Source organism: Aquarana catesbeiana, linkage group LG05 (assembly GCF_042186555.1).
Source record: "Aquarana catesbeiana isolate 2022-GZ linkage group LG05, ASM4218655v1, whole genome shotgun sequence".
Taxonomy (NCBI): domain Eukaryota; kingdom Metazoa; phylum Chordata; class Amphibia; order Anura; family Ranidae; genus Aquarana; species Aquarana catesbeiana.
This window is the reverse complement of record NC_133328.1, coordinates 311427062-311445662: the sequence shown is the minus strand read 5'-3', so window position 1 is coordinate 311445662 and position 18601 is coordinate 311427062. Positions and strand designations below refer to the sequence as shown.

The following is an 18601-nucleotide window of genomic DNA, read 5'->3' as shown; positions in this document are numbered from 1 at the left end:
GTGGAGGGGACATCGAGACACATAAAGAGATTCATCGCTTTTATATTTGTTGCAGCAAGAATAGCGATAGCCAAATCTTGGATATCTCCATCGATCCCTTTTTATTTACTGAAGTCTAAACTGTCATGGATAATGGTGAACGAACGCCTCTCGGCGATTTAAACGATAAGGTAGCTGTGTTTGACAAAATATGGGACCCTTGGATTAAATATCTCTCGGTTACATAATGAGATGGGAGTGGCTCGGGAGTACTTTTCTCCAGGGCCGGAGTGCCCCCCCCATTCTCCTCTACTCTTCTTTCTATCATAACTTTCCTCTCTCTCTCTTTTCTTTCTACCCGAATTTGCCTCTGAGGGCCCATGGACCAATTGAGGCCCCAGGGCCCACTTAGAAGTAAAACAAGTTGGTTACACCTAGTGCAGGTGACAGAGGGAGTTGGGGTTTTCCCCCCACGGTTCCCCGTGCTACCTGTTAGACCACTCCTGTGCACCTCCAAGGAGGGTTTTTTCCTGTTTATTTTTCTTTGTTTAATTTTTTCAGTTTAGGTCTGACCTTTATAATATAAACCTAAAATAAGGAAAAGGATACATAAAACCTCACATAAATATAGGGTCAACTGTGATGTAACCGACTCATAACCGTTTTGTCACCTGTACCATTACTTTGTACTAAGATGATATTGTACTTGTTTAAAAAAAAATTTGGAAACAATATTGGAAAAGAAAAAGATGAGAGAGGCCTGTAATTCTCATCATAGGTATACCTCAACTATGAGAGACAAAATGTGGAAACAAATCCATACAATCACATTGTCTGATTTTTGAAAGAATTTATATTCAAATTATGGTGGAAAAATAAGTATTTTGTCAATATCAAAAGTTTATCTCAATACTTTGTTATATATCCTTTGTTGGCAATGACAGAGGTCAAACATTTTCCGTAAGTCTTCACAAGGTTGTCACACACGGTTGCTGGTATGTTGGCCCATTCCTCCATGCAGATTTCCTCTAGAGCAGTGATTTTTTGGGGCTGTCACTTTGCAACACGGACTTTCAACTCCCTCCAAAGGTTTTCTATGGGATTAAGATCTGGAGACTGGCTAGGCCACTCCAGGACCTTGAAATGCTTCTTACGAAGCCACTTCTTCGTTGCCTGGGTGGTGTGCTTGGGATCATTGTCATGCTGAAAGACCCAGCCACGTTTCATATTCAATGCCCTTGCTGATGGGAGGAGGTTTGCACTCAAAATCTCACAATACATGGCCCCATTCATTCTTTCATGTACACTAATCAGTCGTCCTGTTCCCTTTGCAAAGACACAGCCCCAAAGCATGATGTTGCCACCCCCATGCTTCACAGTAGGTATGGTGTTCTTTGGTTGCAACTCAGAATTCTCTCTCCTCCAAACACGACGAGTTGTGTTTCTACCAAACAGTTCTACTTTGGTTTCATCTGACCATATGACATCCTCCCAATCCTCTTGGATCATCCAAATGCTCTCTAGCAAACCTCAGACAGGCCCAGACATGTACTGACTTAAGCAGGGGGACACGTCTGGCACTGCAGGATCTGAGACCCTGGCAGCATAGTGTGTTACTGATGGTAGCCTTTGTTACGTTGGTCCCAGCTCACTGCAGGTCATTCACTAGGCCTCCCTGTGTGGTTCTGGGATTTTTGTTTACCATTCTTGTGATCATTTTGACCCCACGGGGTGAGATCTTGCGTGGAGCCCCAGATCGAGGGAGATTATCAGTGGTCTTGTATGTCTTCCATTTTCTAATTATTGCTCCCACAGTTGATTTCTTCACACCAAGCTGCTTGCCTATTGCATATTCAGTCTTCCCAGCCTGGTGCAGGTCTACAATTTTGTTTCCGGTGTCCTTCGACACCATATTGGAGTTTGGAGTGTGACTGTTTGAGGTTGTGGACAGGTGTCTTTTATACTGATAACACGTTCAAACAGGTGCCATTAATACAGGTAATGAGTGGAGGACAGAGGAGCCTCTTAAAGAAGAAGATACAGGTCTGGGAGAGCCAGAAATCTTGCTTGTTTGTAGGTGACCAAATACTTATTTTCCACCATAATTTGCAAATAAATTCTTTCAAAAATCAGACAATGTGATTGTCTGGATTTGTTTCCACACGTTGTCTCTCATAGTTGAGGTATACCTATGATGACAATTGCAGGCCTCTCTCATCTTTTTAAGTGGGAGAACTTGCACAATTGGTGGCTGACTAAATACTTTTTTGCCCCACTGTATGTCAACACTGTTCTGTATATACAAACTGAAAATACAGATAGTGGGACACCCCCTCATAGTTTCCTTATGGGTTGATACAGCATCACTCCTCACATTTTTGTAAATATTTTATTATATCTTTTCATGTGACAACACTGAAGAAATTATACTTTGCTACAATGTAAAGTAGGGAGTGTACAGCTTGTATAACAGTGTAAATGTGCTGTCCCCTCAAAATAACTGAACACACAGCCATTAACTGCTTCAGAAGATTTTACATATTTATATATGTATAAAAATGATGATAAAAAAAATCGACTGGATAAGTGTATATATATAGCTAAATGCTGAAAAAAATGTATATATAGTCTGTGAAAGGTTTCAGTACAAAAATCCAAAAATAGTAGTGTAATGATTCATCAGTGCTCCCCGCCTTCATCTGTAACCCCACTCGTGCCCGTACTCACCAGAGTGCCTAACCCCTGCAGGGGTAACAGGCGTGTAGGCTGGGATCCAGCAGTGGTATTCCCTTGTAGTAGATAGACCTTCACACGGGTGCCGTAATCTTCCCCTTTACCACAGAAGTTCTCCTGTCTCCATGTGTTCGTCTCTATGGAAGATTACGGCACCCGTGTGAAACCTTTCACAGACTATATATACATTTTTTCAGCATTTAGAGATTATATATATATATATGTATATGTATATGTGTATATATATATATATATATATATATATATATATATACACACGATTCTTGACGATTAATCGCTCAGCTCTAATATATGTAGTTGTGTCTATGTTTGTATGGTTTCTGTTTATATGTATTCTTCCTGGATAAATATTACAATAACTATTGTTATACTATACTATAGTATACTATTGTTGTTTTTAAACATACCAGCACCTACCCAGTATCTGTCCTGAGGAAGCTAATATTTTAGTGAAACACGTCGACGAGCAAGTTCTTGGAGGCATTGCTGGATCATAAATGTATTTTTCACTTTGATATATTACCAAATCAATCCTTGTACCTTAGCTCCAGCAACTGTAACTGCATTATTGGGTAACTGGTAACTGTGTCCATACAGGGTGTTTATATGTTTTTAAATATGCTGCAATAAAATGTATACCTTTTTACTGATTTTCCCTCTCATTATGTGCCCACAAAGTCCTCCAATTTTTTGACTTGTTCAATTTATATTTATTTATTGGATGTTGGCATGGTGGGGAACTTCCCTTCCTATGTTCAGTGTAGTAAATACCGATTTTTCTACTTTCATATTTACTGCCTGACCATTGTACAGGCCGTGTTTAGAAGTCTTAATACAATTTGTGTATAATACTCTCTAATTTTTTCCAGGAGGAATGTTTTTTTTTTCTCTCATGACGGACTATGTTGGCACAGCATGGGATGGTTGGATGCTCAAAATTCAAAAGAACTGTTCAGGGGAAGAAAGGTGCATCTCTGGAGTTAAAAGGTTTTCATGCATAAACTATATAAAGCATTGGAGAAAAAATCTGGCCTATTTTGGCATTATACATTTTTGACTAGATATATCGATGAGAATATAAACCTGAGTGGTTTAAGGATACAAATATTTCCTAATCTACATAATATGTCTCCCGCTTTTACAAATGCATGGGAACAAAACTTGCAACTGTCCTGAGGAAGCTAATATTTTGTGAAACGCGTCAACGAGCAAGTTTTTGGAGGCATTGCTGGATCAAAAATGTATTTTTTACTTTTTATTTTTCACTTTAATATATTACCAAACTAAGCCTTGAACCTTAGATCCAGCCCTCTGTAACTGCATTATTGGGTAACTGTGTCCATACAGGGTATTGTTTGTATGTTGTTTATATGTTTTTAAATATGCTGTAATAACATTTATACCTTTTTACTGATTTTTCCCTCTCATTATGTTCCCAAATAGTCCACCAATTTTTGGACTTGTTCAATCCTTATATATATATATATATATATATATATATATTGGATGTTAGCATGGTTAGTGTCTTCCCTTCCTACCTTGTGTATATGAATTGTGCATTTTTTTTCAATTTGTTTTACACATATGCATTTAAAGTGCTTTCATCAAACAAAAAATATAATTGTACCTTTAGCTGGGACCCTCAATTTATCAAAACCTTTTGCTAAAGATAACAGATCTAAACAGGATCTCTGCTGAGGTTCAAACATATAGTGAGATTGGTGCATTATGTCCCAGCGCTTGTAATTGAGTACCAGTATCCAAGCCAAAATTTAACAGAAAACTGATGAAAACAGAAAAAAAACACTAGTCCCTACCAAGTGAAAACAATCAAAGGAGGTTAAAGAGTATGTTAAGTATGCAAAGGGCTAGGCCCTTTGTCAGGATATTACTACAGTCTGTGTTCTGCTTAGGGAAATTCATTCTTACTATTTAACCTGTGACCATTGTCTCTGAGACAGGAAGTGAGTTGTCACTTAAACAAGAGGTAAGAGAAAATTGTCCAATGGGGACACCTGTTCCTGACACATCTAAGATGGGAATTCTGCTTACATTGCAGAGTTTTCCTCACACTTAGGCTGGGTTCACACCATTGCGAATTGGATGCGGGTTCTCCACATCCAATTCGCAATAGCAGGAGACTTTGACCGGCTCTCTATGGAGCGGGTTCTCATATCTCCGCTGCGGCTCCGGTGCGAATTTGCAGAGGAGCACTGTGCGTCTTTTGGTCCGTTTCAGGTCCGAATTCAGCCCAAAATTCAGGCTGAGATCGGACCTGAAGCAGTGAGCCAGGACGCACCGATCCCCTACTGGGAGCCGCATGCAGCGATGGTGTGAACCCAGCCTCACTGTTTGATCTCCAAGACAGGGAGTGAAGAAAAATCTCCCCCGGGGGTCACAAATATAAAAAAATAACCTCACAGGGGTTCTAATAATTCCCCACTAAAAAAAAAAAAAAGGAAAAAACCGTGATGGGAAAGATGTGGAGATTGTTATTTCCGAACTTATAAAAATGCTAGTTACCTGGATGTCTGTGTTTCAGGCTGTGTTCACACTAGTGCAAATTGGATGCAGGTTTCCCCGCATCCTATTCGCATAGCAGGAGATTGTGATAGCCGGGTTCACATATCTCCTCAGTGGCCCTGTGCTTCTTTTGGTCAGTTTCAGGTCTGAATTCAGCCCAAAATTCAGGCTGAAATCAGACCTGAAACGGTGAATGGAGACGCACCGGGCTCCTGCTGTGAGCCGCTGTGTGTTATAGTGTGAACCCAGCCTAATACTTTAAGACAGTGTTTCTCAACCTTTTTCTCAGTCAAGGCACCCTTTAAAATGATAGACAATCTCAAGGAAACTTTGAAAATTATGGACAGCCTCGAGGCACCCCATTCTAAAATGTAAAACTATTCTAACAGTTTTACATATGCAGCAACATCCACATATAAGACTCTCAACGTTAGAGGTGATTTATACTTCCAAAGTAAATACAATTTTGCACACTGGTACTGACTAGTATACCAATGTTTCTCTTCTCCCTTAATTTCTCTCCATCAGTCAGCTAATGTCACCCCAGTGCTGAGGGAGAGAGGCAGAGGAGGGTCAAACAAGGATGCTGTGGAGGCGACAGACATCCTCCTTATTAACTGATGATGTCATTGATTGTTAGGATACCAGTGTCTAGAAAGTTGTAATGGTGCATAATGAAAACCCGTGGCTTTGTGCAACTAAAAGGCAGGCTTGAGCAACCTGCTGGCTTGTATACAATTTTTGATACTTTTTTAGGCATTTTGCCAAGGCACCCCTGAAGAAACCTTAAAGTGGAGTTCCACCCACTTTTACAACTCTTCAGCATCCCTCACTAAACTGTGCACTGTAAACGAATTGGATATTTTTTTTTTTTCTCAGCACCTACTGTATATCTGCTGTATTCATTTTTCACTTCCTCCTCCCTGGCCACGGCCCATCGCATTTCCTGTTTGCAATGCCTTCTGGGAAGGGGCGGCAACTTCCTCTGACACTGCCGTTGCTATGGAAACCTGACCTGAAACCTATTACACTGCTTGTGCTGCACTGAGCATGTGCGAGATCTGCAAGGATGAGATCCAGGAAGAAATACAGTCTGGCTTCAGATGCCCACACTTAAGATGGCCACGGCCTGCTGTAAGTTTATAAAATAACAAACTACAGCTATAAACCAACAAAACAGACCTTAGTTTACAGACTAACTTTACTAGAATACATTAAGCTTGTGTATTATAGGGGTATTTTTATTTAAAAGTATAATTTCGTCCGGAACACCACTTTAAGGCATCCTAGGGTGCCTGGGCACCCTGGTTGAAAAAGGTTGCTTTAAGACACTGACTTGGAACAAATATGCAGATAAGAACATGTATACTTTTTAAATAAATGCTTAAAGGAGTTGTTAAGGCAGAAGGTTTGTATTTTAATGCATTTTATGCATTAAAGCGGAGGTCCACACAAATTACGCACTTAAGCTTAACCCCATTAGTGCATTGCACAGCTGTGCCAATGTATTTACCTTATTATCGGTCTTTTTAGTGGCACTTCCTGCTTGTCACCCCCACGGGAGTAGGCGTGTCTATCCTTTTTCCCTGGCGGCGCACTGTCTCCTGAGAGCTAAGTGTCAACATTCCCATGAGTCAGTGCGGATTGCCGCCAAGAGAGAGTGTAAAACAGGAAGTGACGCATGGCGCTGCTCTCTCCCCGTACTGAGCTTTGCATCATCTGTGTTTGTTTTTGTTGCCATCACAACGGGGAAGGGACTTCCGACGACGATGCCCGTTGTGATGGCCACCTGGAAGTTTACGGCGCTTCCCCCGTCAACACTGAGCATGCGCGGAAACGAGCGATGAATGCTTGGAGCTCAGCATTCACCGCATCCAGGAAATAAATGCTTGTGGGCTTAACAAGCCCACAAGCAAGATGGAACCAGCCATCATCAATTATTATAACTTCGTTTTTTATGCCAAACTGGACATCGGGGGAGATATTACAGCTAACAAGTGAGTGTAATATTGTAACTAGGAAAGTGTATGAATGGCTGAAAAAAAAGAAAAAATGAATGGTTGGTGGACCTCCGGTTTAAGATAAAAAGCCTTCTGTGTGTAGCAGCTGCCCCAGAACCCCCTAATACTTTCCTGATCCCCCTCTCTGTCCAGCAATGTCCACAAGTCCTTCAGCTGTCCGGGACTCTCCCTCTTGTTTGGCTGAGACACAGCAACTGTGCCATTGGCTCCCGCAACTGTCAATTAAAGTGAGTCAGCCAATCAGGGAAGAGAGGGGGCAGGGCTGAATGGCAGCTCTGTGTCTGAATGGACACACAGAGCTACAGCTCGGCTTGGGTGCCCCCATAGCAAGGGGGCAGGAGGGAGGGGCCAGGAGCAGCAAAGAGGGAAGCATAACATGTTTGTTATTTTTAATTTAACAAAAAACAAGACTTTACAATCACTTTAACATGTATTTTGATCTTTGGTCTAAATGTAGTCATTTAATTTTCTAATTTGTGTCTTCTAATGATACATTTGTCAACACAAATTCTAAAGCTTGATATAGGTTTTCCGCAGTATTGTACATTGGACATCTGTGGTTTTGGGGCATGTCCCGTGTACATGAAGCCTTAATCTGCTGCTCCTGGCATCTCTTCCTCACTGATTAAACTTGTGGGGTTTTTTTTGTTTTTTTGCAGGAAATTATACAAAAGTAAATATGCCTTTAACCAGTTCAGATCCACGCTATTGTCGAATGACGGCAACAGCGTGTACCTGCTTTGCCGGGACGACGTCTATTAACGTCGTCCTGTGCACGAGCGGCCTGCGCGCCCCCTGCAGAGTCTATGAGACTCGCCTGATCACAGATCGGAGTAAGGGGTTGGTCCCGACCCCTTACCACGTGATCAGCTGTCAGCCAATGACAGCTGATCATGTGATGTAAACAGAGCCGGTAATCGGCTATTTTTTCTCCTCGCGCTGACAGCTTGAGGAAGAAAAAAAAGCCGATCACCAGCGGCCATGAGAGGAACATCAGTCCCGATCATGGCGATCATCTGTACCCCCTGCCAGTGACACATAGCAATAGGCAGCAGTGCCGCCTACCAGTGCCCACCAGCATCACCCATCAGTGCCCACAGTGCCACCCATCAGTGCCACAACAACAGTGCTGCACATCGGTGCCACCTATCAGTGCCCATCAGTGTCACTTACCAGTGCCCATAAGTGCCCATCAGTGCCGCCCATCACTGCCCATCAGTGCCACCCATCAGTGCCGCCTTATCTGTGCCCATCAGTGCCGCCTTATCTGTCCCCATCAGTGCCGCCTTATCTGTCCCCATCAGTGCCGCCTTAACTGTGCCTATCCGTGCCCATCAGTGCAGCCTATCAGTGCCCACCAGTGCCGCCTCATCAGCGCATATCAATGAAGGAGAAAAATTACCTGTTTGCAAAATTTTATAACAAACTATGAAACATGATTTTTTTTTTTTCAAAATTTTCCATCTTTTTTTGTTGAGGAACATCAGTCCCGATCATGGCGATCATCTGTGCCCCCTGCCAGTGACACCTAGCAATAGGCAGCAGTGCCGCCTACCAGAATCACCCATCAGTGCCCACAGTGCCACCCATCAGTGCCCACAGTGCCACCCATCAGTGCCACAACAACAGTGCTGCACATCAGTGCCACCTATCAGTGCCCATCAGTGTCACCTATCAGTGCCCATCAGTGTCACCTACCAGTGCCCATCAGTGTCACCTACCAGTGCCGCCCATCACTGCCACCCATCAGTGCCGCCTTATCTGTCCCCATCAGTGCCGCCTTATCTGTCCCCATCAGTGCCGCCTTAACTGTGCCTATCCGTGCAGCCTATCAGTGCCCACCAGTGCCGCCTCATCAGCGCATATCAATGAAGGAGAAAAATTACCTGTTTGCAAAATTTTATAACAAACTATGAAACATGATTTTTTTTTTTCAAAATTTTCCATCTTTTTTTGTTTGTTTAGAAAAAAATAAAAATCCCAGCTGTGATTAAATACCACCAAAAGAATGCTCTATTTGTGGGGAAAAAAAATGATAAAAATTTCATTTGGGTACAGTGTTGTATGACCGGGCAATTGTCATTCAAAGCGTGACAGCGCTGAAAGCTGAAAATTGGTCTGGGCAGGAGGGGGGTTTAAGTGCCCAGTAAGCAAGTGGTTAAAGTATATGCATGACCAAAATTATTCATTTTAGTTTTGGATAGATTATGGAAGGGTTAACAAAACTGTCAATGCATGCTTTGTTGTCCGTGTTCTATTATGGAGATGTCCCTTTGCTTCCTGTTTTGGGGATGCTAAAGGAGGTGAGAAAAAATGTTCTCCAAAATTAGCAGAATTTCTCTCTTAAACAATTGTCACAGAAACAAGGGAATATTTCCCTCCACCTCTTGCTCTTTTGACAACTCTTTCCCATAATTTTCTGTCTTATTGACAGTACAAATATAGTTTAAATCTCCCCAGCAGGCCAGGCACAGAGAGGCAATATAAAATTGACAGGGGATTTAACCCTACCACACTATCCAAAACCAGAGAAAAAAATTGGCTCAACATACTGTATATGGACCCTTTACAGTTCGGAAAAGATAGATTCCAGACATGTAACAATATGCAACAATCATATAATTTTCTACAAAGGTCTACCATATGCCATTAAAAAACAGTCGTTCAGCTCCATTCCAGTGACTTGGTCTAGGCAGAGATGATGCAACCAGTGTGCTGCAGGAGGCAGAAGCTTTTCTTCAGTCTTCTTTCCCCTAATGCTCAGCCTGCAAAATGTTAACTCTGCAGCAAGTCACAAGGTGAGAGCAGACAGGAGATGCTGATCTGTGCCAGATGATATGAACAAAACTGCAGAAGCAGCAGGATCTAGATTCCAGCATCTCAGTCTAGAAAGTAAATGCTGACCGTTCCTAAACCAAAAACACGCTCTCTCCTTTTGGAAAGAAAAGTAGATAAAAGGTATTGTCTGGGAGAGTACTATGAGCTCTTTGAGATGTAATACTGTACATACTTGTTTTATGCTTATATAAAACATAAAGCAGAATTTGTAGCTGCTGAATTTAAATTTTTGCTGGAGGGAGACTGAAGTTCCTCTTTAACAAGCAAGCCCTTAAAAGGAGAAGTATGGCCAAAGCTCTCCTGTGGGTCACAAAAGCTCACTTAGTTCTTCAGACCTGTGACCCTGATTCAGCTGGCAGTGAGCTAAAGTCCACTGTCGGCTGATGTCACAGAGCGAGCCCAGGCTCTACAGGGATCCCAACAATAATGTAGGGATGCACCTGATCCGCAGCTAGCTCAGCCTCTCAGCGTGCCTCCGTGATCCTGACCCAGTCACTTCTGCCCCCTACACAGTCCGGGGCAGAGCACAGAGCAATTGATGCTGCAGAGATCTAGGTGAGTGAGTATAATTGTTTATTATTTTTGATTCCAGAACTTCTCTTAAAAAGACAGGTAAACAGATCATTTCCACATGTGTCCTACTGATTTATGTGAAGTATGTTTTCTAATAGGCCCAACTAAACTAGATTAATTACATGACCATTTAGGAGGAGTATATATGTGTGTAAGCAAAAAAAATTATATCTATGTATGTATCTATCTATCTATCTATCTGTGTATATATACTATAATACCAAAAGTATTGGGACGCCTGCCTTTGGTATGAATTAGAGCTTTGACCGAGAGCCAGGCCTTCTCGTCCAACATCAGTGCCTGACCTCACAAATACGCTTCTATAGAATAATGATCAAACATTCCCATAGCCACACTCCTAAACCTTGTGGACGGCCTTCCCAGAAGAGTTGAAGCTGTTATAGCTGCAAAGGGTGGGCCAACTCAATATTGAACCCTACAGACTAAGACTGGGATTCCATTAAAGTTCGTGTGTGTGTGTGTGTGTGTGTGTGTGTGTAAGGCAGGCATCTAGTATATATCTATATCTATATATACACACACAGAAAAATAATTAGCATGTTTATGATCAATACAAGGACCAACAATTATAGAAAATGTATGGGATTTCAAATACAAACAACACATCCTAACTTTAGAATTGCAGATGGTCCATGCAGATAAAAACATAGAGAACAAGGTGTAACCCTGCTATAGGTATGGATTTATGCTGACTTAAAGCTGGATTCACATTCAAGATACATCACTAAAATGAACCTTGCATCATACCAAAATTAGCATAAAATTAACATTATGCTGCAAAATAGATTACTTACCACTTATAACATTTTAATAACTGTATTCATTCATAAAATAATCATTCATAACTAATTTCTGTTTCTACACCAGTCTCTCTCTCTCTCTCTCTCTCTCATCATGTTTATGCATGCAATATAGGCAGCAGATAATTATTAAAGTCTGCATTTAAGTAAAAATCTTAAATCAAATGGAGAACAATTGAGGTTTCTCTACAAAAATACTATGACCAGAGGTCACTGAAGACATGTCCAAAAGACATAAATGGAGCTCTGGAATATCTTCAAAAAATGACAATCTATAGATATGATGTTTTACAACTTACCTACAGTATCATAATATGGCTAACCCATATTGAATTATAATATAGTACTAGGACCCAATGCATCACATGTATTACACTCCTTCAATTAATGCACTAGCTGCATACATTTCATGATAAAAATATTTGCATATAACATGGTGGTATGTAACAAGGAAAATCATCACCATATGTTCACCACCTACTGGCACTATGCCTATTTTTTAACATGAGAGAAATATATTGTGTGTGTGATTTAGAAAATCTGCTATTATATTAGAGTAACCAGTTTAGGACTCATGCACCATCTTCTGCATAATAATGGTCTATAAATTTAAATATGTTGCTTTGCTATGTTTTGTAAAATGTGCAATAGGAAAAATATCCATTTTATTATTAGTAAACAATGGAATGACGTATATGACTCCTTGATGTATTCTGAATATATTTGGTGGTACAATGACCTAAGGGTGAGAGAGCCAGCTCCATATTGTATTCCTTAGGGCTCTATAACCACCTCAAGCAGATGCTATCTGAAAATAACTCATATATAAATGTAGACGGTAAATTAAATTCTGGGGTCAGCAAATGGTCATTGGCTGATTACAGTCAACTCAATCTCCTGAAGCTCAAAGTGATTATTTGAGAACAATGCTGGGACCAGTATGTCAACAGCACCCATGATGACTGCATTGTCTTACAAGCAACTGGACATTTACCTTGTTTATAACGATGACTAACCATGCTAACGCTATAACTGATTATCTGCCTACCTGTTCGTGATTTAGTCCCACATCCTAACACATTTAGGTATAACTATAGGCAAAAAAAAAAAAAAAAAAGGCCTATGAAAGTCAGTCATTCCAATAATAAATACCTGGTAATCCTGCCTGTTCACAGCTTGACTGTATGATAATGCTATTTTGCCAGCAATTAATTTACTGCAGCATTGTCACCCTGTCAACCCTCCTCCTTACATAAAATAAGGACAAGGGTTATCAACCTTGCTACCGCTAAAAGTCCCAATTGGCACTGGCCATAGAACCAAATAGGGAGCCATACATCTGAAGGATGTAGGATCGGAAGGAATCAGTAGAGTAACGACCTTGGTGGCCCCATGTTATGATGTCACAGGGGCAAAGAAGATTTCTTCTTCCATTAGGAAGGTAATTAAAAAAAAAAAAAACTAAATTAAATTTACAGGGAGAAGAGAAATGGGCAGTAAAAAAACACCCTGGCAAAAGCAGTTTTTTTTTTTTTTTTTTTTTGCCAAAAGGGGTTTTTATTTATTCTGTCCGTGATAAAGATAAGGACACCCACCTGAATTGCAGCTCTAGAGTAATAGAGACCACAGCGATGATGTGGTGATGTGATGATGTCACGGGGCAAAGAAGAGGATTTCTTCATCCATTAAGAGGGTAAGTAGATAAAAAAGACAGATGGAATCTACAGGGGGAAAAAGGTTTGGCAGTAAAGGAAAATACCCTGGCCAAAAAAAGGCCTTTAATAATACTGTAAATATTAAAGACAAGGGCACCCTCTTCAGTTCCAGCACCAGTGTATTAAAGCAGCAGCCCCATGCAATGATGTCATAGGGGCAAAAAGAGGATTTCTTCATTAATTAACAAGATAAGTAAAAAAAAAAAAAAAAAAAAAAAAAAGAAAAAAAAGTTAGATGAAATCTATAGGACAAAGAGGACTTGGCAGTATTGATTCTGTCCACAAAATAGATAAAGGCATTCTCTTAGATTCCAGCTGCAGTGCAAAAAAAAGACTTCAGTGACCCCATGTGATGATGTCATGGGGCAAAGAAGAGGATTTCTTAAAGCTTGTTAAGATCTACAGAGGGAACAGGACTTGTCAGTAAAGAAAATCACCTTGGCCAAAGAACATCTTTAATGATTTACAGTAAAGATAAGGGCACCCATCTGGATTCCAGCTCTGGTGGACCTCAGCAGCCCATGTGATGATGTGACAGGGGGGAAGAGGAGAGTAACTTCATCCATTAAGAGGGTGAGTAGAAAAGGGTGGATAAAAAAAGCTATGAAATCTATGAAAGGGGGATTTGGCAGTAAAGAAACACACCTTGGCCATAAAAGGTATTTAATGATTTTCTCCACCATAAAGAAAAGGGCTTCCTCTTGAGTTCCAGCTCTAGTGGGGTAAGGACCCCAGGGGCCCCAATGTGAAGATTTAATGGGCAAAAAATCTAGATGGGAGCTGTAGGGGGGAGATGACTTGGCAGTAAAGAAAAACACATTCTGTCCACAATATAGATTAAGGCTATCTCTTGGATTCCAGCTCCAGAGGAAAAAAGACTTCAGTGGGCCCATGTGATGATGTCATGGGGCAACGAAGAGGATTTCTTAAAGCTAGTTGGGATCTATAGAAAGAACAGGACTTGGCAGTAAAGAAAAACACCTTGGCCAAAGAAGGTCTTTAATGATTCACAATAAAAGATAAAGGCACCCATCTAGGTTCCACCTCTGGTGGACTTCAGCGGCTTCGTGTCATAGGGGGGAAAAAAGAGGATTACTTCATCCATTGAGAGAGTGTGAGTAGAAAAAGGTAGATACAAATCTATGAAATCTACAGGGAGAGGGATTTGGCAGTAAAGAAACGCACCTTGGCCAAAGAAGGTCTTTAATGATTTTCTGCATTTAAAAGAGAAGGGCTTCTTTTTGAATTCCAGTTCTAGTAAAGACCTCATGGGTCCCAATGTGAGGATGTCAGGGGGCAAAGAAGAGGATTTATTCATTCATTAAGAAGGTAGGGGAATAAAACACTAGATGGGATCTGCAGGGGAAGATGACTTCACAGGGAAGAAAAACACCTTGGCCAAAGAAGGTCTTTAATGATTCTGTCCATGACAAAGACAACTGGATTCCAGCTCTGGAGGAGTAAAGACCTCAAGCCTCCTGTGATGATGTCATAGGGGGGAAGAAGAGGATTACTTCATCCATTAAGAAGGCAAGTAAAAAAATTAAATAAAAAATCTAGATCAAATCTACAGAGAGGGGGATATGTAAAGAAACACATCTTGGCCAAAGAAGGTCTTAACAACTTTCTCCAAGGTGAAAAGAAGGGCTTCCTCTTAAATTCCAGTTCTAGTGGAGTAAAGACCTCAGGTGCCCAATGTGAGAATGTCAGGCAGGGGCAAAGAAAATATTTTTTAAAATTATTAAGAAGGTAGGTACAAAAAAAATAGATGGGATCTGTAGGGGGAGGTTGACTTAGCAGTTAAGAAGAACACCTTGGCCAAAGGTCTTTAATGATTCTATCCAATGATAAAACCAAATTCTAATCTGACACAGATGACAAACAATGTGATATTTATAGATTGTTCATTGTTACATTTCGCTATTTACATAAGAAGATGATACACAGGTTTAAACATTAATCAGCTATATAAGGCAGTAGTGTTAGTGTCTATCGATGTCTGACATCATCACCAGGGATTGCTAAGCACTGATTGATAGCTGCCCTTTACTTACCTGCCCTTTAACAAGGCTGGCTGCGAACTGCCTCATGACTGCCTCCACCGTGTAGGCACTGGACCATCCTCTGGGGGTAAGGAGCTCCATGCAGATTGCACCACCATCTAGCACATAGCCATTCTCCAATCTGGGGCTCAGCACCCTCATGAAAGGAGGGGAGAAGGGAAAGTTGTCCGGAAAGGTGAGGTTGAGCAAGATGAACTCGGTGTTGGTCTCCTTCATGTCCTGCCAGAGGGTGGAGTCCTTGTCCACCTGGTGCAGTTTGACATTCCAGTCGAAGAGGTTGTCATCCACCAGCTCCACCGAGATGAAGTGGTCGCTCAGTTTGCGGATGTCTTGAAGCTCCTTCATCAGCCGCCTACTCCTCACCTGGGTGCAGTGTTGCCTGTTAGGGGGCACCAGGGGCTGCAAGGAGGAGCCCCCACTTTGCTTGTTGCCCCCTCCCCCGCTGCCACCCCCTTGCTGCTTGGCTTCTTTTGTAATGGTCGGGGTACTAGTCTCTTTGGCACTGTTCTTGTCCTTGCCTCCAGCTGTCCCATGCTTGTCCTTGTGAGCCTGCTCAGTCTTTTTGCCCTTGATGTCAGCCTGGCCGAGCATCCCTTCGGTGCTTGTGGAGTTATTGCTGCAGCAGCCACCGCCGCTGCCCCCGCCAACGCCGCTACTCCCACCAATTCCACCACAACCACCACCACCAACACCACCTCCTCCTGCTGAACCTCCTTGCTGCTGCTGCTGCTGCTTGTTGCTGCTGTTCTTCCCCTTGCTGCCGCCGTTCTTCAGAGATCCCTGCTGGTTGCGGTGGTGGTGATGCTTGGGGTCCTCGGTGTCCCTGTCATTAAGGCGAATCAGTCCTATTTTTCGCAGGAGTGTGGCCATTTTCCAATCTGCTGCACTCGCAATAATCCGCAGGGGACTGGCGATGGAGCGATCACAGATGAGACCAACTGTCTACAATCAGCCTGATTCACAAGATCGCTGCTGCCTTCAGAGTCCATCCATCATCCTCTACAGAACAACAACAAGCGACGATCTGATTCATAGGCGCTGGGGAATGATGAGTCTGGGGTGACTGGGGGGTCTCATCCTGTCAATTGCCATTCAGTGGTGGGGGGCTGCTGCGTGCATAGGGGTGATGATCTCATGGGGAGCATCAGCAATGCCTCCCTGTCATCCTGTATGAGCCTAGGTGATCCACACTAGAGTCTGCAGTGCTCCGATCTCTTCTCTCCTTCTGCTGCAGTAAAATAGTAGTGATCGCCAGCCTGCCAGCTCCGATCCCTTCTGTCTCTTATCTGCAGACCTCACAAAAGAGGGGGGAGGGTTGCTGTAGAGGTGGGAGGAGGAGGAGGAAGGAGTCGAGCAGCTCACATGGAAGGCAGGCACACCACTGGCTACTTTAGAATTAAAAGCCCTATGATTAATGCCTTGGGAACGCCCATTCGTCTAGGACGTCAAGCAAGCCACTCCCCCTTCTCCCCCCTCTCTCCTTGTCTTCTCTCTGTTACCTGTGCTGCATCCCAAATTGCTGGGTCTGCAGCTATTCTGCATCATCTCAAGGGGGCTGTGTGCAGGAAAGGAAGAGATCTTCCTACATCTCAGGATACACCAGGATACATCTCAGGATCTCAGGATACATCTCAGGATACATCAGGATACATCTCAGAATACATCAGGATACATCTCAAAATACATCTCAAGATACATCTCAGAATACATCAGGATACATCTCAAAATACATCTCAAGATATATCTCAGAATACATCAGGATACATCTCAGAATACATCTCAGAATACATCAGGATACATCTCAAAATACATCTCAAGATATATCTCAGAATACATCAGGATACATCTCAGAATACATCTCAGAATACATCAGAATACATCTCAGGATAAATCTCAGAATACGTCTCAGGATACATCAGAATACATCTCAGGATACATCAGAATACATCAGGATACATCTCAGAATACATCTCAGGATACATCAGAATACATCTCAGGATACATCTGGGTACATCTCAGAATACATCTCAGGATACATCTCCCTACTGATTAATCTGCTTTATTCTGCTTACAACTTCCACCCTCTGACCAGTGCCATGCAGGATTTTCCAAAAAGAAACCCACTTCCTTCCCCATTTGCTGACCCAGATTCTTCATCCTTAGCAATGGGAAATGTACTGGACTGATCACAGTGGTTCACCCATCTGGAAGGAGAGATAGCCTGGATTATGCAGGTTTCCTTCTGATGACAGATGCATCTGCTACACAGAAGGTGACACCTTCACGTGTCACCTAGAGCTAACCCCTTTCTTTTTCTTTCTGCACTCCTCTGTAGTGATGAATGCACAGGGGAAACAATAGAAAGGGGCGGACGTTGTGGCCTTGGCCAGTATAAAAAGACAGGTACAGATCACACATAAGCTGCTCTGTGGATTTAGTGGGCGGCAGAGAATTTATTCCTGCATAGAAATGACTATACACAACACAGGAGCAGATACAATGCAATATAATGAGCTTGCAATTTTACTCACGGGGTATGAGGTCAAAGATATAATACATAATAAGGCGCACTGTGTTTTGTTATTTCCTTCTTCACCAATTTTACTCCATGGTCCATTATTAAAAGCATGGTTTTGTTAGACACGTATGATATGCACGTTTAAGTCATTGGAGAGGAAATTACTACATCGCTTCCAGCTAGGAGCTAAAATTAGTGATGGAATTATGACTTTCTCAAGGTCACTCTGAACAGGTCATCAACCTACAGCATGATTACGATCAATTAAAGTGATATTAGACACTCCGTTTTTATAAGTATTTTCAGAAGCGGATTTAACCATTTACTGTGCATGCATCTTCGGTATGTGTTAAAATGGTTGTAAACCACAGACATAAAAAATGCACAAAGCATATCTCTCTATAGTGTGTACTTGACTCACAGTTATGCCCCGTACACACAATCGGACATTCCGACAACAAAATCCATGGATTTTTTCCGACAGATGTTGGCTCAAACTTGTCTTGCATACACACGATCACACAAATCTTGTTGGAAATTCCAAACATCAAGAACGCGGTGACGTACAACACGTACAACGCGCTGAGAAAAATAAAGTTCAACAGTCAGTCGGCTCTTCTGCTTGATTCCGAGCATGCGTGGAACTTTGTGCGCCGGAATTGTGTACACACGATCGGAATTTACGACAACAGATTTTGTTGTCGGAAAATTTGAGATCCAGATCTCAAATTTTGTGTGATGGAAATTCCGATGGAAAATGTCCATTGGAGCCTACACACGGTCAGAATTTCCGACA

General features: G+C 42.0%; 1 protein-coding gene across 1 annotated transcript in view; it reads right to left on the bottom strand.

The window, feature by feature from the left end:
• UBE2QL1 (ubiquitin conjugating enzyme E2 QL1) overlaps nucleotides 1–16695 on the bottom strand; it is a 120474-nt gene extending 103779 nt beyond the window's left edge. Inside the window, exon 1 of the mRNA XM_073630837.1 lies at nucleotides 15279–16695. Within this exon, the coding sequence (XP_073486938.1) occupies nucleotides 15279–16157 (879 nt within the window). The 5' untranslated portion in view covers nucleotides 16158–16695. The remainder of the gene's footprint in view (nucleotides 1–15278) is intronic.
• Nucleotides 16696–18601: the final 1906 nt, after the last annotated feature.